This window comes from Rhipicephalus microplus, unplaced genomic scaffold (assembly GCF_043290135.1).
Source record: "Rhipicephalus microplus isolate Deutch F79 unplaced genomic scaffold, USDA_Rmic scaffold_32, whole genome shotgun sequence".
Classification (NCBI taxonomy): Eukaryota; Metazoa; Arthropoda; class Arachnida; order Ixodida; family Ixodidae; genus Rhipicephalus; species Rhipicephalus microplus.
Window position 1 is genome coordinate 531,467 of NW_027464605.1, and position 27,641 is coordinate 559,107.

General features: G+C 49.6%; 2 protein-coding genes across 6 annotated transcripts in view; one reads left to right on the top strand and one right to left on the bottom strand.

The window, feature by feature from the left end:
- The window catches only part of LOC119172814 (glycine receptor subunit alpha-4-like), a 379,910-nt gene that overhangs the window by 318,641 nt on the left and 33,628 nt on the right, over positions 1–27,641 (bottom strand). The gene's annotated exons all lie outside the window — the stretch shown is intronic.
- LOC142786811 (paired box protein Pax-6-like) overlaps positions 1–27,641 on the top strand; it is a 209,882-nt gene that overhangs the window by 150,652 nt on the left and 31,589 nt on the right. For all 3 annotated transcript variants that reach the window (XM_075884467.1, XM_075884469.1, XM_075884468.1), the window contains 2 exons: positions 6,400–6,612; positions 14,014–14,193. In XM_075884467.1, coding sequence (XP_075740582.1) covers positions 6,400–6,612; positions 14,014–14,193 — 393 coding nt within the window. The remainder of the gene's footprint in view (positions 1–6,399; positions 6,613–14,013; positions 14,194–27,641) is intronic.

Below are 27,641 nucleotides of genomic sequence, written 5' to 3' on the forward strand. Positions count from 1 at the left end.
TAGTGGACGCTTATTTTCTCCGCCTCACCTTTAGTGCTTCCTTTCCGCAGGATCGAAAGAAAGAAAAACATTTAACTGATACAATTAAAGGGCCCGGAAAATTCGTCATCGGTTCTCATAGCAGGTCACTCAGCAGCCTTGCTTATTATGTTGTTTGTCGTTTAGGATATTTCTGGTCACTGCAGCAACGTTGTGAAAGCTATACACGGTGTTTGCGGTCATGCATCGTCTAAGGTGTGATCGCAAACTCACTGTGCTGCTGAGCTTTCTCTAGCTGTTAAATGCACTGCATCGAATGCTTGACCGTGGTGAGGAGTAATGTCGTACGCGCATGCTTTGTCAAGCTTTTCGAATCCACTGTGTGCGTAACTGGTTCGCGATCGTCCCTGGTTCGTCCACGTGGTTGTTAAGCGGTGTATGGAGGCCCCTTTAACATCGGCTTATTTTTAAAAAAATGTAGTTTAGTTTGAACAGTATTCTTCGCTTTCTCCGATATCGGGTTGCCATGGTCGCTACGGCAGACGTGAAAATGGTGCTGTTTTGAAAGAACTTGTTGGTCAATTTGGTGTGCCTATGCAAACATCACACTGTCGCGCTGCAACGCTGCACCGATACTGGAACGCGAAATTCGATTTCGCTACTGTCGACAGATTCTTCGCCTATGCCTCGCCGATGCATCTTATCTTACAATACCCAAAACGAAAATGTGATAAATTATTAAACCCGATAAGTTTCGTCGATAAACAATTATATCCAGTTACATGTAGTGCAGAGCAATAAAGAAGGGGGATGGGATATACAACGTACCAGGCCTCACCGAAAACGCGAGTTTAGCGGTTTCGCTGGGCGCGGCGTTGTGGTGAGCCTGATGCCACGATAAGTGTGACGAATATGATGTAACTGGGGTCAAGTGCATGCAGTAGCAGGGAATCCGCGAACAAGATAGATACGTCGTGCTTCTAAATAAATTCGAGCCATCAGCAAGGACGCTCGTGCTGTGGTGGCACTTTAAGAGCCGAGCCATGCAGGCAGTGCTCGTGCACTGTATGAAGGAACGACAGGAACTGCATGCCTTGAGATGTGGGTCCCTGCGCAAACCCATCGTACATATGTCACGTTCACTCGTGTACACTGCCACAGAAAAAGTGGGCAGTATTCGTGAGGGCTATAGGGCCTTGGTTTAGCATATATAAAAGAAGCCATCAATTCGATTCAGAATCATGCGTCATGCGAGTGAACGATGATGTGAGAACTTCATTTCATGCAGTATCTGATTCCATTAGCCATTCTGAAGCTGCTGACGCGCTGGACCATGCAAAAGTAATTTTGCGTTCTTGTACGGTAATCTTAATGTCGAAAAACATACATTTTCATCACCCTGGTCTCGTCAATTCTTAAAATCACTGAAGTAGAATGGTACACTGAGACTATTGTTATTTGGGTGAGTTGGGAAGAATTGTGCATTCTGGAAGGTATTTAGCGAATTATTAAATATAAATTACGGAAAATTCAAGCATATCTTATCCTTTCATACGGGTATAAATGTCCGCTGTAGGCCTGTCGCGGATACATTGCGCATGTAATTTTATGTGACTCTATCACATTTTACTTCATTTCTCATTTCCCCTCTTCCTTCACATTTCATTGTTTTATAGGCGCAGAAGAAGTTCTAATTACAAAGCTCTAGCAAGACTCTTCTCATCTACCATAGGCACTCACTGCGCCTTGTGTCTTATTTCAGATCGAATGTGCAAGTTCTCTTCTGCCAACTTTGAAAACTCACAGTTACCCTATATAGCTCTCAATTACCTTCATTTGTGATACGTATGCAATACATCTATGCATCATTGTCGAGGTTTCACGTTCCTAAACCCCGATATGATTATGAGAGACACCGTAGTCAGGGGTTCCGGAAATTCTGACCATCAAGTCTTTTGTTAACGCGCACCTAAATCGAAATACAAAGGCCTCTATAGTATTTCGTATTCATCGAAATGAGCCAGCCGCGGCCATGACTCAATCACGTGACTTTCGGGTCGCCAGTTGAGCACCATAGCCACAAGACTGTGTTGTGGCTACTGCGGTGGGGTTTATGCAATAAATCTAAGGCAAATGATCAGTTAGCTCCACGCTCTGCCTTTCAAGGATGTTGCGTCACTTAGTTCAAACACGGGCACATTTTAGACTGCTCTCCGAAGCCTGCATGATCATCGGGTCTGCACGCGTGTCACGGTGATTAAAACAAAAAACGAGAAGACACGACGAGGAAATGAAGCGAACAACAAACGGTCACCACGCACGCCATGGCGTAAGCGTGTCGACAGGCGTGTCATGTTTTGGCCCGGGGCCACCCCCGCCATTGCGTCTCTTTGGCGCCTAGCTGAACCAGATCGGGGCCTGCAGCAGGGGCGGCCGCGCTAAGCAGGAACGGGGCACCCGGAATGGACATCGACACGCAGCATTGCCGCGGGACGTCGCCGTGGCCTTTGGGAACTGTCCCTGCATGCCGCTGCTGCATACACACTCCCTGCCGCGGGTGCGCGCGCGTATAAATATAGCCGGACATGTACTACACGAGTTAAAGGGGGGCGCCTCTCGTATAAACGGAAAAGAAGGCGAGCCGCCATAACCGTCGCCGCCGCCGAGGGCTGGAAAACCGCGCGGGGACACCCAAATTACAGGTGGTGGTCCTCTCGGCACGGCTGACCATCCGAAACACGACAACACAAACAGCAACGAAGCAAATGTGTAGAAGAGAGCAGTGACGGGCTTTTCTTTTAAGCAGGCTCGAGTGTTGCTGGTGATGAGAGCCGCTGACCGCGGGGTGGGCGTGCCGGCGACGTGGTCATTAAACGAGGAGGGGGCGACAAACGGTCTTATCGCGCGATTCGCGCCCGCGACAAGGTGTGTATTCGCGGGCGCTTGTGGCACTGCAATCAATCTGCTCTCGCATGCTGCTGCGCGAATGCCAGTGTGTGTGTTCGTGCGCTTGCCCCCCTCCCCGCGCATGCGCGGAGGGAACAGCACCGTTTTAGTTAGTCGTATCGTTTTGCCCTGCCCGAGTTGGGCACTGCCAGTGGTTCTGTGGTTATTGTTTATCTTATTTATTTATTTATTTATTATTTTGCAATGCTTGCTGCTGCAGCAGCATGAAATCTTTTTCGCTCAGGGTGACAAAAAGGGCGAAGGAATTAAACTGATCTAATAAGCAGCGCCGATAGCGCTATGGCTGAGATAAGATTGATGGTTCCTTCGATGGTTCGGCCGCGTTTCTTTTTTCATGATAACAGTGTGAAATACGGACGCGTTTTTTTTTTCTTTCAAATTATGCGTTGTGTCTCCGTTAATGCGGCAATCGCGCGCTGAGGTGCTGGTAACGCTTTATTAGGCGAGTGTCACAGTCTCACGTGAAAGATGAGATTCTGTTTGAACAGCACCGCTATATATGGTGTACTATAGCACCGTTCAAACTCTCCTCCGTGCTTGTTCGTGGACGCTCATTCGCACCCCCTCTCTATGCCCCACAGGCAGCATCGCTGTCATCGAGGGGCTATTACATACACTAGGACGCCTTTGAGGCTGTAGAATTCTTGCGTCTTAGCAATCTGAAGGGGGGCGACAGTATACCTTGAGTGCAGCCACTTCAGTTCGCAATCGCGCATACACGCATGTGTACACGCAAATTGGTATGAGAAGGCAAAAAAAAAAAACAAAAATAAAAGGGGGAGACTCGCAAGGTGTTAGTCAGATCACTGTACAGTCTCGTCTTTCTCAATGTCATAATTATCTATCCGCACGAATCGATTAAACCGGTCTCTCGACGAAAGTATGAAAATAATGCGTGGCACTGACTTCCTTGCACACTGTTCGGAAAGTCCGCGCGAGTAATTAACTCTTCAACGCGGTCAAGAGGAGACTGTCTTTGTGCTCGGGCTTCCCGGAGGTTTGCTCCTTCTAGACACAAGAGTACCTGCACGACCAGATGAACACTTCACCTCAGTCGATGCGCTACGGTGAAGCGTGCAGAGTTGTTCTTAAACTTACAAGTGCAGGAGTGCAGTTGCATCGTGTCCTTGCTGGGGGAGCCGATAGTATTTTTTGCACGCCACTGTTTTCTTTCTTTCACTAGCGTGCCCCGAAACCTCACAATGCTCGCGCGACGCCTTTGTGGTCGCATCAGCCTGCAGACACGGAGAGAACGGAAGTCCTAACAGCAATCTTAACCGGAAGGCTCTAATGTACAGCGTGAGTACTGACTTAAGGCAAACCAAAGGGAGAAAAAGAAATAAAAAAAGACACGTTACGCGCTTGCTTGCTCGCGCAGGCGCGCACACAGTATATATACGAGCGGCAGACGGCCAACAGCATGACTCTTATGCTCGTCCATATAGGCGCACGTGTGTAATGTCCTCTCGCCCGCACGTACACTCGAAGCGGTGTACCCAGGGGCACGCGCTCAAGCGGTGAAATGTGGCAACGACGCGACCGCGACGCACCAAGCGGAACTAAACACAGGCTCGGCGTCTGCCTGTACACGGAACGGGCTCTTGCAGGGACGGTGAGCCACCTCTTCGCTCCATCCGTGCTCTACGGTGTCGACGCGGCAGCCGTCGAAGAAAAGGGGCGCGGCCGTAGCAGCCGCAGGACGACGGCTCAAATTGAAAAGAAAGCCCCCTCGGAAGACCGCGGAACCATTTCCGGAGGAAGGCGTCTTCCAGAAGGGACGCGGTGGCATCCGTGCCGCGATTCTCTCTCTCTCTCTCTCTCTCTCTCTCTCTCTCTCTCTCTCTCTCGGAAGATCGCGCGCGCGCCTGCCTGCTTCGATGGCACGTTTTGAAAAAGGCGACAGCAACGCAAACCTGATGGCGCTGGTTGACGGCGACGAACCGAAGCGGACACTTATCATCGTGCGTTCGGTTTCCGGTCGTGTCCTCGCGAGGAGCAGTGCCCGAGGCTGCTTGCCCCTCCGTGTTCTCGTGAAAGTAATTGAAAAAAAAGAGAAAAAGATAGTTATACAAGAACGACAAAAAAAAATGAGGCTGGTCGGACGCTGCCTGCCATGTTTCACTTCTCGCCGTCGTCTCACCGCTGTCCTGCAGTACTGCTGCACCCTCGTTCAGTCAAGACCCGAGTGCCTAATCCAATCGCATGACACGAAAGCCGCTGGTAGTTACTTGGATGTTACGTAACTGCCTTAAGGCCTAAGCCTTTGGTGGATTGTAAACGAAGGCACATCGTGACAATCAGGATGAAAATGCCAGTCTTCAGCTATAGATGTTAAAGTGAGAAAACGTCGTTCGAACAAGACCATGTGCGTAAGACGGTCTGACAGAAGTTTCTGTACATTTGTCAGCGTGCATTTGTCAATTATACAACGTACTTATTCCTAGATTATTTTTTTTCCACTTGAGGCTGAAATTTCAGAATATGGAAGAACACCTAAAATGTTCGACCTAGAACTTTCCGTCATCGTGGGCCAAAAACAGGGCATCAAAGAACAGGATTTCATTTGGGCTTGTACATTGTTGTTGCAATGGTGTGAGTAGAGTATCACAACATTTCAGCAAGTTCGGGAATAGGTCATACGTGTGACTACTTACTACTTAACGACAAGCTTTCTTAAATTGAGAGAATGCATTGACACCAATCGATTTTTCCGCAGTGTATCCCGGTTCGTTCTTGCACGTAGTGGCGCACAGTCAAGCGAAATCAACTTTCATAATCGCCTACCTTTTTTTGCCGCTGTCTAGTTGTATACATTTGCTGTTTATTCCCGGGCACAACAAACTTCAATATAACGAAATTCTGAATATAGCGAAGTATTTCACTTTTTTACAGCGTTATGCCCTTATAATACTATGTATTTAAAGGCTCAATACAACAAAGGATCTTATACGTTACTTCAATACACTAACGAAGTTTCAGTGCTGCCCTAGAGAAAGACAGAGGCGATAAATTGAAACACCCGCTGGGTCCAGTCGTAAGATACTTGAGCTGCAAGTGCTTTTAGCGAACACCTAATCAATATTACTACAGTGAGTGGGATCTGCACTTCTTTCGGGTTTACGCTTGTCGTTTGGATGCTATGAAGGGGACTTCTTTGCTCGCATAACATAAACCTGCGGTCACCGGATCCCATGTTCAAGCACACTTAGTTTTTTCGCGTCATTGAAATTATTTTTTTTTTGTACGGCTGTATTACCTAAATATTCTGTCGCTACTTCCCGTGCGAGAACGAAGTCTGTTACAACCGTATTTCGCTTAGAAGTTGGACTATCAATTTACTGAAATTTCCATATAACGAACTAAATTGCTGGTTTTAGCTGCTTCTTCATATTGCGGTTTAACGATGTATATACTTGGGTGTTTTACATGTGCCGCTTTCTTGTCACGCTGCAGGCGGTGGCGGAGGCAGTGCGGCGGCGGCAGCAGTGGCCGCTGCGGCGGCCCTGGGTCCCGTCTACCTGGCATCGTCGCGTCTGGCCGGAGGCGGAGGAGAGGCCGCCATGGCCGCGGGTCGCGTCCTGCCCGACCTGACGCCCTACTCGCTCAGACCGTACGACTTCGCTCGGCACTTGCTGTCCTCGCAGAGCGCCGTCAGCAAGCTGCTCGGTGAGTATACAGAATCGATTCTCCGGTTAGATGGCCATTAGGTTTCTACACTCTAAGCCGAAATTCTGCAAAGTTGGGCTAACTGCAGTCGTTAAACCAATAGACGAACGGTTCGTCCAACAGGAACTAAATGTGTGACAATGCGTGTCTTGCGCAAACGCCCGGCAATGAAGGGACCAACGGGGAGGGCAACTGCGCCGCGATCGCCTCCTGTCGATGCTGCACTGCAATGCTCGGCGTGGTCGGCGATCATGAAAACAAGTTAAATAGGCTATACGCCACTGTGAAAGTGAAGCACTATGAAACTAATAGAAGATGTTATTAGAGGAAAGTAGTACAACACGCTGTCAGTGCACACAGCAAGCGCCCTCGCGTTTCCACCATGCCGGCACGGGCGAGCCGAAGCCAAGTGAAAGTCTCCGCAAACACGGGCAATGCCGAGAACTCGCTTTAATGTGCTGAATAAGTTCGAACTACGGTGAACACTGACAATGCTAATAAAGGTAAGCTGTTCATCAGCGGTCGTGTACCCACACAGTGACCACAAGTTCAAAGCGATATATAGGAAAAGTAGGCTTCGTACGTCATCGGTATCAAGCGGGCTGCCGGTGTGAGTGCATTGCCGGCACAAGCGAAGGAAACGTCGCGTACAAGTTCACAAAAATAGTAGCTCAGGCAAACTTACGTCTTTTTATCCATGCGACAATCGTTATCAAAAATCCAACGTGTAGGCGATCGCGGATACGACTAATCGTGCGGCCAGCGGTACACAGGTTGTGCCTTACCAGCACGATGAAAGAACCGTGCCTGCGAACGGTCTCGTCGCTGTAAGTATACAGATATCTACATCACTCCGTAAGACACAGCGAACATGGGGCACTTACCTATTGTTCATTTGTGACTATAAAATAACGACGACGAAAATTCCACGCGAGCCGCATGTTGCGATCGCCGGCGGTCGTTTAGCCGTACTCGTCGTAAGCCTAGCGACGCCGTCGGCAAGCCGACACGGTATGGCATCGGCGGGGCGCCTGCGGCTGCTTCGCCGGCTTTCCCGCACAAGCGCCGCTGCTATGTTTGTGTTTGCGGACTCGTGCGCCAGCACTGCGAACGCTGGTTCGGCCGACATGATCGAATACCAGCTGATAATTCGTATTCTCGGGCTGGAGGAAGGTTGAAGATTAGATGGATCCATATTAAAAGATCGATGCGCATCGGTGCTACGAATAAGCCCATGTAAATTTTCGCGTTACGGTGTCAATATTTATTGTTTTTTTAAGCCGAGTAAAAGTCGCCCACTGGCACTAGATGGGAGGTCAAAATACTGTGCTATATATACCCGAGAGTCTGTTCTCTGTAGTACAGCGCGGGCCGTCAGTGTTTGCGGTGTTTTACTTTGAAATAATAGTGCGTATGTATGTGTGTGTGTGTGTGTGTGTGTTGCATGAATAACATACTATAATCTTCAGTGCTGATTAAATTGGAATAAACATAAAATATACTGCACAAATGCAGTGTCGCCATTTTTTTTGCCATTGGTCCAGACGGTTCAACTGTTAGTCGCGCTGGAGCATTCTACTGGGGCCAACAGTTAAACCAAGTGGAGTAAGTGCTTGGGGTAACAGTTGAGCCCTTGCAGTTACTCCCGCAGTTAGTCCAAAATTGGTTCAAAATCTGTGGCAGCGCATTTAGACCCCTAAAGGACCAATGGCATACCCCACTTTGGTCCTTTTCGGCTTAGAGTGTACGCTATATAATAGTTTCACTATACTTTCCACGCCATATATTTTACATGGGTTGTTTGGTAAGTGCATGCACAACGCGTGCGCTTGTATTAGAAACGCATGCATGATATACACCAGGCAGAGACACGATTCCCCCAAAACAAGTATTTAGGGGCAATAAAACACATATACACCTGTTGCTTCTGTTAGGAGCTCTGTTTGTAACCCTCGTTTGGGCGTCTGTGCACATGCATTTTCATACATGAATTTATTTGCGTCGTTTCGTAAGTGATGGTGTTTTGAAACTCTCGTGTTGGCTGGAGCCAGCGCGACCCCCCAATTTGTCATTCAGTTGTTTGTACTTTTCTCTTTACACACACGGCTGTGTTATCAGCGGGCTGTAATAGGAAGAACCTTAGCTTGCCACGGTTCGCAATGAAAACTACACAAGGGGAAAGGTGCTCAAGATTTATTTTAAAACAACTCGCTTTATAGAACTTTAAAGTTTGACTGTCCAATGCCACCGTATATAAGTTAAATATATCACGCACAAGGGATATAACTTGCGTAAAAGGAGACACTGTTTTTGTTATCCGATTTTCGCTATATAATAAAATCAAGTAGAAAGTGTCTCTTAAAAGCGAGCAGATAGGCAAATGAGGCTGCCTCCTGGCCGCGGATAGTCGGTTTTATAACACCTCTCCAACTGTCACTGCAGATAAAATGCTCAAAGACACATCGATCCTTGCCGTGGGCATTTTCTCGGCTCCCACGGGAGCATTCAAGCGCCGTGTTTCCACGGTAACCGCGGCGTATAGCCATTTTGCCCTCTTCCGAGTTTACGACGTCCAAGATAGGGTCGTAAATCCAAAACAACTTTTGCCATGCTTCTCAAGCGGCGTCCCTCCTTCTCAAGGGTCGCGCTCTTAATTAATCCTGCTCACTCTCAAAAGCACCGATAACACTTCGTCGGAGAGGAAACCGCGCTTCATTTGAGAGAAAACTTGCCCCCGTGCAGTCAGCAACAGTTCGGGCACATCGGTGCATTCGCACTCCCTCTACAGCGCACGCACGCAAGCATTCATGCACGTACGGACTACCTACCGCAATTCCGATTCCCCCCCCCCCCACCCTGGTTGGGGGGGGGCTACATGGGGGGGGGGGGGGGCTTGCTCATCACAAAAGCGAGGACGGGTGCATTTCCACGCGGACGCGACGAGCGTCACATGTGCACCGAGTTTCGTGGCGAGGTGGTCGCGCAGAGGTTCGATGAGAGACGCGATAGCAGACCAGGCCGCCAGCAACGCGGCGCCGCCAAGTCGTAAATCGTGGCGCATGCCGCGGCAGTGGCCGAAGGCCCGATGGCGCGGCTACCGCCTGCCGCATTCCCCGCAGTTCCGCGCAGAGCACCGAAAGCTGGGCGCATCGCATCTATAGATGTATGCCCGATATTTTTAACAAGATGGGCCGCCAAGGGGCGAAGATGTCGGCGCGTATCATTTCCTCTCCTGTTGCTTCTCGGGAACGTCACGAAGAGAGAGAAAAGAGAGAAGCTGTGGGGACACTACTGTGTGCCCGCCTCCAATGGTTCGCGTTGCGAGTCTGTTATACATTATACTGTGCACTGGTGAAACTTTATGGTCATAAGGTGGGCTGATCAGTGCAGAGACGCTGCGCTCCGCACACCTTGGTCGTCGCTCTTGTGTGTGCTAGCACTCAGGCGTTGACGGCGATGCACGTAACTACGCTGCAACCGGTGCCGGGAGCATCGCCGACCTTTTGGAGAACCCGGCCCAATCGAACGTGCCACTGACTACTGATGCTGCCTTAGAATTCGCGCTTGTCTTCCAGAAAGCCTCCTGCTGCTTCATTTACGTCCTTGCACGCAGCGTGTTTGGTCCCGTCTTTTACCCCATCTCTCGCAGTGATCTCCGCCGAGTACTCCTTGCCAAAGAAGCGCCGCTCTCACTATAGCGTATGCACGAATATGAAGGACGCGTGCTGTGCAAGTGGATTGATCGACATGCCTCCCTCGATCACGACAGATGAGGCGCCACTGAGGCACCAAGCTCGCCATTTGACAACTGGCTCTTGTTTTCTGTAGTGTGGTGCCACGTGAAAAGACACATAGAAAGATAGCAAGAGGATTCACTCGCACTTAGCACCTTGACGCTGCACCGTGATCCCTAATGCGCTGCAGAAATAAGCGTTATTTTGGTCCTCTGAATCTCCATATAGCACCTGCCGTGATCGGATCTTTGATTCATGTATCGGCCACGGACGATCAAGCAGCTATCGCACAGTATAAGAGACATTTGCCATTATCAAGTATAGTTTTTCTTTAAGAATTCCGAAAGAAAATTTGACAATTAAACTTAAGCAGCTCTGGCAAAACATGTGCACTTGTGGCAAAGTACTTTATGGCAGAAAATAAAATGAGAGTGTGATCAGAATTACTAACTTAAAGGGTCAAGATGTTGTCCCGTCTGACTCGTATATAGAGGTAATATAGAAACCATTTCACGTAATGATTGATTCGTGTGCGTAAGCGGTGGTGTATTGAAAACCGCGGTGAAATATCGCACTTATAGTTCGCCCGTGTCATGTAAATGATCGACGACTTTTTTCCCGGAAGAAATGATCAACAAATTCAGGGAGAGCGCATGCAGGCAGACGATCCGAAGCGCAGTCGGTGCTTCCCGCATGGGCAATCTCGCCGTTGGCACAGAGGCCCGCATAGCGGTTGCACGGCCGCATTGCTTTCATTGCTGAGACATATAGCGCCGAGCACTAGCTTTCACTGGGTCGTATCAAAGGCACCGTGCAAGCTCGCGTCGAGCAGCGCGAGCGGAAGCAGCTCAGCCCCCGAAGGAGACGTCAAAATCGACCGATGCCTGCTTCTGATGCAACCGCCTGAAAGGAAGCGGTCGCTATCTCGGATGTCTTGCTTCTCGGGTGGCAAGACAATGCGGCGAAGCGAGAGCAGCGCACGCATATAGGATGCGCTCGGTGGTATGGGTCACTTCAAGGCGTCCATCTGTGTGGCCGCGCGGCAACAATTACGAATGGCGGGCCAGTGCAAAAGGGTGCCCGAGCGACACACACAGCGCCACCCTCGCCCCTTTTCTATGCCATCGAGCACTTCGTTAGCGCGCCGCATTCACCGTGCTCGCCGAGCGGTCAGTGGCGCTTCACGAGGTTCGGACCTCATCTGCATAACAAGCCGGCTGGAGTGCAGGCTGGTATAGACCACCGCCCGGCGCACGTCGTCCAGTGGGCCTTGTTTCTCTCCGAGTGCTGCGCGCACAACGGGGTCGAATGGCACTTTCCTCTCGCGCGTTTGCGAGATATGCAAACACAGTGCCACGAAGTCAACACGCAAACAATTGCGCCTGCACACGCACGTGTCACGCGTGTGCCTCGTAACGACTTTCTTCTCGCCGGCAACCGCCTCATCTCCGTCTGCAAAGACCTCTCGCTTTTCTTTGAGGTGCGCATTTATTAGTTGCTTAGGCGCGAGTTCAAGACTTCGAGTACCCTTTCTCTGTTGTTATGATTGACATTAACCATTAACGCACGCACGTATACACTCATGATGTGAAGGTACCTTCAACGGGGCGACGATCTGTTCGCCTCCTTGACGGACGGCCCAAAGAGCGAACCATGCAGCAAGGTACTTCGTTATTGAGTCAGCTTGCGTTTTGCAGGGGCTATAGTGTACGAACCCACACTCTAAGCCGAAAAAGACTAAAGTGGGGTATGCCATTGGTCCTTAAGGGGTCTAAATGCGCTGCCACAGATTTTGAACCAATTTTGGACTAACTGCGGGAGTAACTGCAAGGGCTCAACTGTTACCCCAAGCAATTACTCCACTTGGTTTAAATGTTGGCCCCAGTAGAATGCTCCAGCGGGACTAACAGTTAAACCGTCTGGACCAAAAGCAAAAAAAAAAAATGGTGACACTGCGTTTGTGCAGTATTTTTAATGTTTATTCCAATTTAATCAGCACTGAAGATCATATAGTATGTTATTCATGCAACACACACACACATACATACGCACTATTATTTCAAAGTAAAACACCGCAAACACTGACTGCCCGCGCTGTACAACAGAGAACAGACTCTCGGGTATATATAGCACAGTATTTTGACCTCCCATCTAGTGCCAGTGGGCAACTTTTACTCGGCTTAAGAAAACAATAAATATTGACACCGTAACGTGAAAATTTACATGGGCTTATTCGTAGCACCGATGCGCATCGATCTTTTAATATGGATCCATCTAATCTTCAACATGTCTCCAGCCCGAGAATACGAATTATCAGCTGGTATTCGATCATGTCGGCCGAACCAGCGTTCGCAGTGCTGGCGCACGAGTCCGCAAGCACAAACATAGCAGCGGCGCTTGTGCGGGAAAGCCGGCGAAGCAGCCGCAGGCGCCCCGCCGATGCCATACCGTGTCGGCTTGCCGACGGCGTCGCTAGGCTTACGACGAGTACGGCTAAACGACCGCCGGCGATCGCAACATGCGGCTCGCGTGAAATTTTCGTCGTCGTTATTTTATAGTCACAAATGAACAATAGGTAAGTGCCCCATGTTCGCTGTGTCTTACGGAGTGATGTAGATATCTGTATACTTACAGCGACGAGACCGTTCGCAGGCATGGTTCTTTCATCGTGCTGGTAATGCACAACCTGTGTACCGCTGGCCGCACGATTAGTCGTATCCGCGATCGCCTACACGTTGGATTTTTGATAAAGATTGTCGCATGGATAAAAAGACATAAGTTTGCCTGAGCTACTATTTTTGTGAACTTGTACGCGACGTTTCCTTCGCTTGTGCCGGCAATGCACTCACACCGGCAGCCCGCTTGATACCGATGACGTACGAAGCCTACTTTTCCTATATATCGCTTTGAACTTGTGGTCACTGTGTGAATACACGACCGCTGATGAACAGCTTACCTTTATTAGCATTGTCAGTGTTCACCGTAGTTCGAACTTATTCAGCACATTAAAGCGAGTTCTCGGCATTGCCCGTGTTTGCGGAGACTTTCACTTGGCTTCGGCTCGCCTGTGCCGGCATGGTGGAAACGCGAGGGCACTTGCTGTGTGCACTGACAGCGTGTTGTACTATTTTCCTCTCATAACATCTTCTATTCGTTTCATAGTGCTTCACTTTCACGGTGGCGTATAGCCTATTTAACTTGTTTTCATGATCGCCGACCGCGCCGAGCATTGCAGTGCAGCATCGACAGGAGGCGATCGCGGCGCAGTTGCCCTCCCCGTTGGTCCCTTGATTGCCGGGCGTTTGCGCAAGACACGCATTGTCACACATTTAGTCCCTGTTGGACGAACCGTTCGTTCATTGGTTTAACGACTGCAGTTAGTCCAACTTTGCCGAATTTCGGCTTAGAGTGCGATAGCGCAGTGAGTAAGAGATAGTGTGCTATCCATCCCATCCTGTTCTTTGTCCTACAAGTCATTTCATCGACAAAACATTCCTAGCCGCCTGGCCGATCAGTTGGCATCGCGACTTCCACACATTTGGCAAATTCTTCTTCCGAGTCGTTTGGGTGTGGCCACGTGTACGTCGCCATAGTGTAGATGTCTGTACGAAAACGATGAGCGTGGTGGAGGTCACATCGTGTTTTTGTTTGTTTGTTTTTCTTGTAGCGTGCACCGCCGGTGTGAACGCGGGGCGCTACTACGAGGGCGGCTCGTTGCGGCCTGGCGTGATAGGCGGCAGCAAGCCCAAGGTTGCCACGCCCGTCGTGGTGGCCAAGATTGAGCAGTACAAGCGGGAGAACCCCACCATCTTTGCATGGGAGATCCGGGAGAGGCTCATCTCCGAAGGTGAGTTCAGCGACGCCGCCGACTGTCACTCTGCATCACTCTGCATACATCTCGGATTAACAAACGTAACTATTCGTATCAGAGATAGCACAGTGATCAATTGGGCTACATAGTTGGGGGTGGTTCGCGATTTCTTGTTGCGCTGCGGTTGACGAGACGAGGACGATAGAGCGACTGCTAGACAGGTGGTGTGCACCACCTGTTCTGTTGTCCCTGTATCATCCTAATCTTGTCACCCGATGCGCAACAAGAAATCATGAACCATGGAAACCGGCTGTGAGCAACAGACTTTCGGGTACTTTCAGACTCCTCTACAGCGAATGTGATGGCAAAGAACGCCTCTACAACGAAGTACACTGAGACTGAGGGCGTTACTACAACGTAACTTTCACAACGAAATGTCGTTTACACCCAAATATATTGAAGGTTCTCAACATTGGTACGCGCGCACACACGGGGGCCAGGAGCAGCATGCACGATCATCTGCAGAGTCCGTGCTCCCCAAACTTTCGTTCAGAAAGCGAAACGTTTTTAAATCAGAGAAGCGAGTCGTAATGAAGGTAGTTCATAGGAGGAATGTCGTAAGAGAAGTCAAAGTGGAGCCTTTTCTGAAGAGGCAGTGTACTGCAACTTAATCGTGTACCAGATATCCCCGTATATTTATCAGCTCCTAAGCAATGAAATGGAAATAGTATGAAAGTACGTAAAGTTAAATGAGTAGACTGAGGAATAAAAAAAAGGCGAAAGAGAAAAAACGAAGAAACAAAGAAAATCACGATGAAAACAATTTTTAAAAAAGTTTCGACGAATGAAATTCAGGTGAAATGAGAAAAAAATTTATACACTATAGCAATAGCAACAAACACATTCACAAGCACTTTCTGCACTCATGAATTAAGAAAGCAAACCAAGAGCCACCAATTTCGTTCCGAACGGCCAAGCGAGTGCCCAAGCCGATCGGTGAGCGTTCCATAAGCTCCGCGGCAGAACAACCAGACCGACCAGATCACCCGTTCCCTGGCTGCCAGATGCTGCGTCGGCGGCGTTTGAAGGTGGCGAACCTCGCTTTCGACGAGGGCGCCTTTCGGTGCACACAGGTCCCCGAGATTAACGTCTTCACTTATTAGGCCGCAGCCCTGACGCCTCGCACCGCTGATTAAACGAACAGGAGCGTGCGATATGCGCTCGATGTTATACGCGTACCCTTGCGCGCGTTGCTCTCCGTTCACTCGGGCGTGGCTACAGCAATCTCGGGAGCAAGCTTATATAAGCAGGCACCTTCGCCTCACCGCGATCTCTCTTACGTGCAGATAATCTCGTTTTTTTTCTTTCTTCTTTTATCTCTTCTCCTCCGGGTAGTATGTGGGTGCCTGGTGCACGTATACAAACGAGCTCACACAACTAATGCTCGCAGACCTATTAAAACCGAGGCGGATCCGATGGAATGCCCAGGTTTTGAGCGGCCCCCTTTTCTTCTAACATAACAGAGACGTCCGGGCGAGCAATCAAGCGGGCGCGATCAAAAACCCACCGAAGCACTGCACTATTGCTGCAGCGGCGACGAGAGTTCAGCCGGCGGAGGTGTGTATATATGCGCAGCGGGTGGTGGTGATATACATGCTCGGCGGTCGCTTACGCGCAGAGCGGCCCCGCGCGGGGCGCTTAATCAACTCGCGGGCGTTAATGAAAGATCGCTATCGCCTGCCGCCCATTCTCTCCACCGCCGCGGCTCTTTTGTGGCAGCGCCGTGAAAGTGGTCGCTTTGGGCGCGCGCACGGCGCGCGCATACTGAGCGCGTCGCCGACAAATGTATGTATGGGTGCGCGCTCAGGCGCGCTCCCTAACGAGCAAACGCCTCCTTCGCTGGCCGGCGCTAATTGGAGCGGCCCGCGCGCCTGTGCGCCTGTATAGTCTCGCACATATCTACACGCGGTGCGCCTTGTTTGCGTACACGCATACGTGTTTATTTATTTTTTTCTCTCTCTCTCTTCCTGGCTTCCCAGCTCTCTCCCCCTCACTTTGTTTTTGCGCGCGCACACCTCTTCTTGCTGGTCTCTCTCTCACTTCTATTTTTGCGTAACCCCCATAGTTTGTGCGCTTTCTATCTTCCTGTCTGTTGTACACTCATTTTTTGGGAGTGTTTATCAAGCCCGCCATCGAAAGCCTCGAACACAGATGCATTGTGCCTATAGGAATAAAGAACTGTAGCCCGGCGGAACCACTCGCAGTTAGGCGGTGGTGAATTTTGAACAGGTGGTGATGTCAAAATAGGCTTTCTCTAAGTAGATGAATTCTAAGCTCTAAGCGTAGAACTATTGCGTGTATAGTTACTGCATGGATATTTGGCTCCCATATCTCCCCTTGAAAATGCTTTAAATTATTGATTGCACTTGCGTAACCTCCGACATTTGGTTCGATAGACGACGCTAAATAGGTCATTAACTCTTCGGTCTGTTAGCATCAGAAAAGTTTTGCTTGTACGTAGAGTAGACCCAACCATATATGTATGAACTCCAGAGCTATACCGTCAATGCTTTCCAGTAGGTATTACTTCAGAACATTGTTAATGGATGTGCGTGTTATCCTTTTACACCGGAGCTGCACCTATTTAGAAGGCTGGAATATGTGGCGATCCGTGACTGCAAAAAAAAAAAAAATGATAGTATACCTCAAAGGGTTTGAGCGCTCACTATATATAGCTCGGATCGATTGCTGTAAAAAAATTCGGTGTTTTTAATATCCTTTAGTTGTCATCACCAAACGCAAAGTTTGAAGCACGCTTCTCTGAAATGTGGTGTGAGAGAAATGAAATGGTATAAAACAGAAGGCGCTTATTATTCGTTATACTATACAGCCCGTAAGGAACACCTGGGCTGCACGTTTCAGCTTCCCTAGTTAACTATCTCTGTGGAATGCTTGAGATGATTTCTTTCGTATGTATCCGTTGGCGACCGTAAACAATGCACTTTAGCATAAACTCTCGACCTGATCTCTCCTCCAGAGACTTGAAGACCTGTGTCCTCCACTCAGCGCTCCTTATTTGCAGGCACGTACCGTTTCTATACACGCGGAATGCATCAGTATACGTGCGGAATTCAACGCCCGTCCCCGAGAGTTCAATTACACGCTCAAGTAAAAAAAATTTAAAAAACTGGATCGGCGCGGGGGCTCACGACGTGCGCGTCACAGGACTTCCAGCTCTCCGAGTTCCAAGCCCTCTTCCAAAATCAGCCCCTTTCTATTCACCACCCGCCACTATACTCTGTCTCGTCTATCTTTTTCATTTTCCCGACTTCTCAATGCGGCAGTTGGTTCGATTGCGCACGCACGCTCAATGACAGACGCTCGTACGCAAGCCATCCCCTTCCGGTGTGCCGCAGTGCCCTCTCGTACGTGCCACTGTGCGTATCGTAAGCACGCCCACGCTGCGGTCACTACGCCGAGTACACACACGCGCGCTTCGTATAACAACTTTCGGCATCAGACACGACGGACGTATAATGGCTTCAGAGCCGATGTCTTCTGAATGAAGCCGTTGGCCGAACAACCGCGTTCCTTCTTCGACATCGTGCGATGCGGCAACGAGAGAGGCGTGGCCCTTCCCAAGGGCTCGTCGGCCGCTGGAAGAAGGACCGTCGATTTTGCCGTCGCGGAAACCCGTCATTTCGCGGTCGTTCGGCACACTTGTCGTAGCGTCGCGCAAGTATATAACAACGCCATTGCGTCCCCCCCACCTCCCGTCCCCTTCTGTCGCTCGTCGTCTCCAGAAGCAGCTCGAAGCTCTATGGCGCGCGCCAGCACCAACGCGCGCTCTCGTGACGTGGACGGGGCCGGCAGGTGGCGTCGATGTCGCTATGCTGAAACGACTGTGTTTGCGTGTGTCCGGTGATGTGCGACGTGTCGCGGGTATTTCGGGGGGGATGAGCGAGAAAAGAGGTGCGTGCGCGATTGAGACGTCGTCTGAAAGCGTAGAATTAACGGTCATCGCTATAGGCCGTGCTGTGTTGCTGCGGCTGTCTGCAGTGAAGTCTCTCGATTTTCCAAGACCCGCACGTACGCGCGGATGCGACAATCCGATCCGGTTGGTCGAGCGCTCACTGGTATTTCCTTACCTTTCGTTATCCTTCCTTCTTTCTTTCTTTTTTCTTTCCTCAGCTGCCGCTTAGCTTTTGGCGGCTTCTGCGTAATTCGATACTCCAGATGCCAAAGACGCCGTCCTTTTCGGTCCGGATAAAGATATACTGAGTGAGAAGATACGTAGATATAGATAGAAACAACGATCATGTCGAATACCTACTGTGACAACTGCGAGTCACACTTGCCTCGCGGCTACAGAACGCAACAATCGCAAAGCGAACATTTTTGAACGGCGAACCAAACGACGCTGCATTTTCAGAGCAAAGAAAGAACGAGTATCATGAGCATACGTGGGGCAATATCCGCGTTCACTCTGGAACTGCGTTCTGGGTTGGAGATGTCGCCATAATTGGGCTTTCAGTACGCGCTCATTGGCTGGTTGAGGAAATGCGTTCAGGTAATTTTTCTTTCAGGTGTTGGGCACGAAACATTTCCGTCGTGTCTGTTCCGTGGCAAAACGACATGGTCACTGAGAGTGATCGTCTCAGAATAAGACCACTAAAATAACTGTTCGAAATTGCTGCGTATGGAAGGACCAGTACACGAGCAGCTTGTTTAGCCTCGTTTGCAATTAAATCTTCGCTTGCGGCCTCGGTTCCAAAGACGCCGCCAGGGATCGTGACGCTGCGATTTTAAGCTTTAGTGTATTATTTTGGCATGAAGGCGCTGTCGCCGTTACGCGAAAGAAAACAACAATAATAATGTAGCGTTGGCGTTTCGCCGTGATTGGTTGACCAGTGGCGATATTGCGAGTGTGGAGAACAAATGAAATGGACATTGTGGCGAAAACCGTCGCACAGATTATCAATACTAATGGCACTTTTAGTTTGTGATTAAGCCAGCGGTCAACCATACACCCTGCAGGCCAAGCGAGCCGCTCGATCCTGCCAGTGGAGCCCTGTAATAAGGGCTCCACACATGGAAGCCTCAGTTTAAATAAAAATGCGTATTCAACTCCTCCTCCGCTGACTATCGTCGTGATGGGCGATTCGTGGTAGATCTTATGAACATGTCAACCGACATGATGTCGAATCATAATAGTTTGTATCTTTCTTTGATTCTACTATTAAATACGCTGTTTCCGTAAAAGTCCTCATGTACAATAAGTGTTTTGCAATTTGTTAAAGCAATTAAGCACAATATATTGCTATAAATGCCGCATGCTAAACATAATCTAAGGCTGTAAGGACACGACTTAACATGACCGTTTCTAAACGGAGCAATACCGTTTTATAGAAAGTGTCGATTTAACCCTGCTCCAAACTACTTTGCACTCATTCAGAGCAGCTATGCTGGTTTACCTGTGCTTAGGATTAGTGTCCACGTTTAGCGTGTAGACAGTCATCCCTGAAGCCAAAGCAGTGCCCACTTATGCGAGAATTGTTCGAAATTGACGCGATGTCGCAGTTGCCATGCCCTTTTTGGCAGCAGCGGTGCATAGCTGGAATATTTGCCTCCAATTTTCGTCCTCCAAGCTTTGCATGCGATCATTCAATGTCCCTTCGTACCTCCCCTTCGTACGTCCGGAATGGCGAGCCCCTGTCCTTCGGCGCTCCTTCAACCCCGATCTCCGAGAACACGGATGCGCCTGTTGACCGGCGCAGTTGTATCCCCGGGCAGGGACGTGTATCTATAGTGTATAACGCAGCCCTCTTTTCCGCATCGCTGTGCAGCCGAATATCACTCAGACGTTTTCCCGCTCCTACCCAGGTTTTCAAAAAAAAAAAACGATAATAGAGCAAGGAGAACGGCAAGTGAACTGACACACAACTACGAACGGAAAAAGTAGATATAGCTCTCTCATCAGCGGGTAGAGTAATTCACCCAGACCGGGGCACTACTTGGCGAGTGGGCACGTCTGTGTGCGTGCGAGTTTGTTCGTTCGTATTCCCATATCCGTTAGGCCGTGCGCGCCAATCTTGCTCCATTATAGCGGCCAGGGATCGCCTCCGTCAGGGCGACCGACCCGGCTTCGAAGTCCGAAAAGACATTCGATATCGGAGAGGGAAATAAAGAGCGATACTAAAAAGACAAAAAAAGTTAGTGGAGAGGGCGATGGGTGCCGTTTGGTTCGATGGCCTTAGCGATTGTTCCGTGTATTGCTCAAGCACGCTCGCTCACATCTCAAGGCCACACACGCGTGCAGGCGTGCCAGCCAGTCAACAGCGAAACCTCCCAAAGCCACGGGCTGCGCCGCGCGCAACATGTGAGGCGCGCCAGAGCCGTCGCCTTCCTATATATAACTTCCGCGGGACATTTGGCGCGTATAGTAAATTCACTTATAAGTACATACACCCAGCGCCGCCGCCGGCAAGCGCGCGAGTTCACAGAGAATGGCTTCCGATAAGCGTCAACCGAAGGACTCCTCCTCCATGCGCGGCACGCGTACAGAATGGCAATGTGGCACACCGCGCTGGATCTTCATGTCGATACTCGGATTCATCAGCTCGGTGCAGCGTGGCGGAAGCTACGGAGTATATAGTGTCGCACCAACCGACCGTGAACGAAAGCCAGCAAATAATAATATCCACCAACTCTAAAGCCGGCTAAGTGGAGGGATTACGCAAGGATGAGCGGCGCAGTGGAGGGCTCGCCCTTGGTCGCTGTCACCGAGACGAGCATTTTGGTTCCCATTTCCTATTTGGCCGACGTGACCCCGTAGCTTTCGCCCCAGTGCACGGTGTTAGTGAGACCGAGAACCTGTCCGCACCTTCCTCGTGATGCCGCGTCGGCGAAGGTTTTTTTTTTTTTTTTTTGTGCACAGGGGGCGCCGTGCCACACCTTTCCGGTATGATTCATTTCGTCTCTAATACCATTCTTCCTTGCTCGCTTTGTTTCTTTGATGGCAAAGAACCGAGTGATTACATCTTCACGGGCGCTAGCACAGTATTGCACAATTATACGCGTACGCTAGGCGAAGACAGTGCGCGGCGCGCGTTAATATGCGTGCGCGCCCCCGCACGCACGATCGGGATAAACATGTCCGGATCACGTGATCGAGACAAGGGGCGCGGCGACGGCCAGACCTCGTGTTCTTTCTTGTTTTGTTCTTTTTTTGCTCTATTCGAAGACTAGAACGTTCCACGCGGGACGACGTACAACGGCTTAGAAGAAAGTAGTGAATCACAATCTTTATCTTTTTTGTTTTTGCTTTTTATAAATGAAAAGTAGGTTTCGCCAGTCGCTTTGTGACGGTGCTAATGAATCGCGGCCGATAACGCATCGTAGTTTCCTCTCGACGTAAGCCAGGCTGCATGGAGTTTCATTCTTATTTATGCAAATACACTATAGGCACTTTATCTCTATATCTTTACTCGAGTGACTCGAGTGGCAGGCGCGTATAGTGTGGCCGGTAAACGCCAACAGCGATAACCCGTTTTATTGCGCCGATCTACGGCGAGGCCCATTCTTAAAAACACCCAACGCGCGTTGCGTATCAGGAGCGACCACGTGACGCTAAAGGACGCATGGAAAGCACATCATTTTTCCATCAGAATCGCTAAAACTTGACCCATATTACATTTTTTCTTTAGATACCTCGTGCTTTCGCCGCAATGCGTGTGGCAAGAATTTAGTAGGCCTCGAGAAAATGAATTGCGATAGTATAATACGAGTGCGTATACGGCTGAATGGGTCATATCATTCGCGCCATCTGCAGTTGCAAGGCCAGAAGCTGTAATAATGGTCGCATACGTGCGAATAAAAAAAAACGAGATTTACAACTGCGCGCCTTGGCACTGTCAGTGCGTGTTTTACGTGACAGCCATTGTGCGCCGAGCCGAAGGATACGAAGACCTCAAAAGTTTAGGGTCGATTTGCAGCGGGAAAAGTTCCTTTACATTTAGCACTTCTTTTCACTAACTTTTTCAATATTCCAAAAAAGAAAACAAAAGAGAAAACAAGGGAGGAAGGAAGGCCAAATGATCTCACTCGTGTAACAGTTCAGTATCTTAATAGACGCTCTATTGGTACTTCCTGCCTTTCAGATGTCATGCAGTACAATGTTCCCGAGAGAAGTTCATTCCCGCTATGATCGATGCCACAGAAACGGAAAAAAAAGATGTGCTCGCCTGCGTACACGTGTTTTAAATTATGGCGACAATGGTGCACTTACCACTGCATTATTAGTATTCCATTCAACTATGAAGCGCTTCGGCGAAGCTGGTCCCACACTGCGGGTCTGTTACCCGATGTAACAAGAGTCGCACTAAGACTTCACAGACTAATAACACCCTTTATTGCAACTCCACCTTGTCGCGATCCCACCGCTGATCACCAGTTGTTGTGATCCCGGTGTGCTGTGGTAGCGTGGTGTAGCTTCGGGTTGAGGAAACGACCGCTTACAAGATGGGGATACGAAAAACAAACAAGGTTTATGGCACTATTTACAAATATTTACAGCATGAGGTTAAGAGTTCACAAACCACGAGCGTGGTGGTTAAACCTTTAGTTGGTTCAGAGCCATCACAAACTCGTACGTGGTGGTTGAACCTTTACTGGGTCCAGAGCGACGTCCTGCACTCTGCGGCGCCGTTATAAGCCCTCTCGGGCTCCTCCTTCTTCAGTGGACCACCAATCACACACACACACAACAGGTGAGGGGTACGAGCATGCACGGCGCACGTGAACATCCAATTTCGAGTCAAGATCACTGCACTTTAAAGGTGGCGCCAGAGGGGCTCTTGCTCGTCGTGTGTGTCACTGGTCGAGGGGTCCCAAGCTTCGGACAGCAGACATCAAACGGTCCGCCAATCTGTCTGCTCAATTAGCAGGGCACTTTGTGGCGGCGGTCGCCGTTTCTACAAAGGAAGACGCTGTCTTTGTTGTCCCCTCTGGAACGGCTTACCGCTTCGTGGCGACGTGACGTCTCATCCGCCGGCTAGCAGGGACAATGCCTGGCGGGCATAGGCATTCGGCGAGCCGGCTACTTGTTTGAAGATTAAAAGAGCACCGCTCCCCCGTCAGCTCTCGACGCTGTTTCCAAGAAAACTGCGGTTCCAGGTGTGGGAACGCTGCCCGGCTACGCTTCTCAGCGACAGCATGACGCCTATCGATGGCGGTCATAACAGCTTCCCCCTCGCCAGATGAGTCACGGAGGGCAGCGGTCAACACTGCTGCTCGCAGGGACGACGAAAGGGTCCGTAGTCGAATCCCAAGAACTGGCCTTCGCTTGTGGCATGGTCTGAGTAAATGTCGAATCTTCGACACCGTTTCTGAAACTGGACCACATGCACAAGCAAGCACTCGGCCCCCTTCGAACAAACCAAGCCAAAAGAGGGATGACAAACCAATTTTTCATTGCTAGCTTTAATAAAAAGCTCGCACTCAAAACTCTCAGGACTCACTTGCGCTGAGAAACCAAACGTGCTACCTTACAAATTTACATAATAAGATGCACGACAAAAAAAAAACTAAAATATCAATTTTGATACATAAAGAGCACCCCAGAATGGCTTAGAAAGAGCGGCTGAGCGCGTCAGCGTTTCCATTCAATTTGCCCTTTTTTTACCTAATGTCAAAATGATATTTTTTTTTTCAAGAATCAAGCTCCGCCTCACAAGGCGACTGTTCTTCGAGGTCATGGTTTGCAGCCAAGTAAGGAGACACTGGTCGGTCTCTACTTTAAATTTAGCCCCTCTGAGATAACACTGCCACTGATGAATGCTCTACACAATGCAGGCGCACTCCTTTCCTGAAGCGCAGTACGTTATCTCACGAGAGCCCAAATTCTGGCTCAAGTAAAGTGCAGCTTTGCTTGTTACCACTGTCGTCCTGACATAGAACGGCACCTAGGCCTCGATCTCTCACATAACACCGAACCATTAATTCTCGGTAGTCAACAGAAGCTTTCCAAACCGGATGACGATCGGTATTGCCTCTTCACTTAAGGCTGCCTCCTCCTTTTAATCACTGACTACTTTCATCGGTTCTGTCCCGCTGAGAGCATCAGTCAGGAACTCGGATTCAGTGAGCGCTAAATTTTGTCCGAACGTCCGTCTTTGTTTACGGCCGCCCATAATTGTCTACCACTGAGACATGAAGCGCACCAGCCTCCCGAAAGCTTAACCGAAACTGTGACCTAACGGTCTACCTCAATGGTTCGGGAAAGCCCGATGATCTGTTCATATGATCACTGAATCGATTATTCCTGGCAGAAAACATCGACAAAACTTAGGAGACAAACGTTGCTTTCTTGAAGGTTCATTTGGTTAAAGTTACCTGCTTATGCAGACGCTTCTGAGTAAAAAAAACCACTGGGCTCGCCTGAGCTCTTTAATTACTCCCATTCCAACAGCGTTGCAAGGTACACGGTTCTACTAACCAAAACGCTTAATGCCTCACACTTTGTCTTTCTTACGTTACGTTGTAACACACCGTGTACAACACAAAAATAATCCTAGGTGCGATACTCATCAAAAGCACCTCACAATAATGCACAAGTTTTATGCTAAAATCGTGCCCCAATGAACTTCAGTTCTTAATGCGCGCAACGACAACTCCACTGTGTCGCGCCAAACTTAATCATTTTACAAAATCGATTGCTTTATGCTAGCATCTTCCCCCAAATGCTCATTCACTCCAAATCGACATGGCAGTGAAGGCACGCAATATGAGACTAAACCTTTGAAACACTAAAAAAACAACAATTCTTTTAGTTTTTACCTTCTCGGTATATTCGTACAAATGATTAATGGACTTCAATTTTCAGCCTTTAGTTCGGCGGTTTTCCTTTTCAAAAATTTACTCCGCATCATGTGACTTACAAACTTAAACAGACCAATATGCATCTCCAATTCAATAATCAGTAGCCATACTTAACACGCACGTGCAACCATTGTTAAAACTGACCGCCCCCTTTTCTCAACTAGATTCCTCTGAATCGCACACGATGGGGTCGCGGTCCCGGCGGTTTTCGAGCACGACAGAGACTACAAAATGCGCAAACTCTAAGCAGTGCACTGCCGTCACGCCTCATTTTCCACTTTGGCCTGTTCCCCTCAGGAATTTGAAAGGGACGCGAGGAGCAGGGGTAAAACCTGTGCCGTTTCTCTTTTGTGTTCTCCCCTACGCGGTATTTAGCCACTCTGTGCTTTCGACTTTGATCCACCGGGCAAGGCCGCTTTCCCGAAGTCGTCGAATGCAACCGCGTTTTTCGTTGGGGTAATGCACCTCGTTTCCCCTCTCTACACCTGGCTCGCCGCTTGTACCTCTCTGAACAGCCCCATTGACGTTTCCTTAAACGGATTAGTGGCCTACCCTTTCGTCTTTCGCGGGGCGGTGTAGGACTAGTCCTATGCTTAGGCAGTGCCGAACGCTTTCGCTTCTTCCTTTTTCTGCGATGTTTGCAAACCAGCTCGGTATTATCGCTGCACTGCTGAAGCGTGGCGCTCTCGCTCTCATCAGCCACTGCGCTAACCATGCCTAAATTTGACAATGTCGAAAGGTCCCCCTGAGGCACGAAGAAGGTTTCCCGCCTCTTACTGGGCCCATTAGGGCTGCTGGCACCCTCTTCATCCACGCAAGGAGCGTCTTTCGACATCGTCCCCACCTGCGGACCGGCCACGGCCTCGTTCTCTACATCATTTACATGGATGCATTCGAGAATTTGCGGGCCATTTTCTGGCGCGATCACTGTTTCTTGCGCTTCATGACGCGCCTCAATTTCTGGCGCTTTGCGACGCGCCTCGCTTTCAGACTCCGGGGCGAGTCTTTCTTTCTTTTTGCTAATAGAAGTTCCAAATCTTCTGATTAGCTCTGCTTTCACAACTTCGTAGTTGTTCGCGTGCTGCTCACTGAGTCGCGCAACAACATCCGCTGCCTCGCAGGGCAGAACCGTGCGTAGCTTCTGAGACCAGGTGTCTCGCTCACACTTAAGTTGACTACACTTTCGTTCAAAGAGTCTGAGATACAGGCCCATATCCCATGATACCTCATATGGCTGCATGTACCTAGACATCTCGAACTCTGCCTCATTTTCGAGTACTCCTTGCTGGCGTCCCAACCTCATACTCAACTCATAGTCTTGTTTGAAAAACTTTAGCTTGAGGCTTTCTCTTTCGTCTTCACTCTTTCCTTCCATCTGAGCTGCTCTTAGTTTTCTTTCGATGATGAGGTCCCATTCTTCACTTAGTTCCTCATCATCAGCCCCCAAATCATTAATCGCTTGAATGATTATGGGTTTTCGTGCCAAACCCTTTGTATCGATCCCCAATTCCTCACACAACAGCAACAAGTCTGACTTCTGCAGCTCCCGTAAGTCCATGATCGTACTGAGTGCTCGCTACTTCCAAAAATAACTTCCCGAAACGGCGAAACTGAGTCTTTCGGCAAAGTTAACTACCAGTTCTAAAATTTAATCCTCTTTTAGAACCTGGTTCACTCAAAGGAAAAGCCAAGCACTCACCCATACGTGATCCATGTCTCGAGCCAACTGCTTCTCCTGGGCCGACTGTTGTTGTCACTTGTAGCTTCGAATCCAACCGCTGCCAACCAGTTGTTGAGGCTCGGGGTGCTGATTCGTATCCCACCGCTGCCAACCAGTTGTCGCGGATCCCACCTCCGGTTGACGAAGGAAGAAGCAGGACGTTGGAGGATGCGAAAAACAGAACAGGGTTTATGGCACTATTTACAAATATTTACAGCATGAGGTTAAGAGTTCACAAACCACGAGCGTGGTGGTTAAACCTTTAGTTGGTTCAGAGCCATCACAAACTCGTACGTGGTGGTTGAACCTTTACTGGGTCCAGAGCGACGTCCTGCACTCTGCGGCGCCGTTATAAGCCCTCTCGGGCTCCTCCTTCTTCAGTGGACCACCAATCACACACACACACAACAGGTGAGGGGTACGAGCATGCACGGCGCACGTGAACATCCAATTTCGAGTCAAGATCACTGCACTTTAAAGGTGGCGCCAGAGGGGCTCTTGCTCGTCGTGTGTGTCACTGGTCGAGGGGTCCCAAGCTTCGGACAGCAGACATCAAACGGTCCGCCAATCTGTCTGCTCAATTAGCAGGGCACTTTGTGGCGGCGGTCGCCGTTTCTACAAAGGAAGACGCTGTCTTTGTTGTCCCCTCTGGAACGGCTTACCGCTTCGTGGCGACGTGACGTCTCATCCGCCGGCTAGCAGGGACAATGCCTGGCGGGCATAGGCATTCGGCGAGCCGGCTACTTGTTTGAAGATTAAAAGAGCACCGCTCCCCCGTCAGCTCTCGACGCTGTTTCCAAGAAAACTGCGGTTCCAGGTGTGGGAACGCTGCCCGGCTACGCTTCTCAGCGACAGCATGACGCCTATCGATGGCGGTCATAACAAC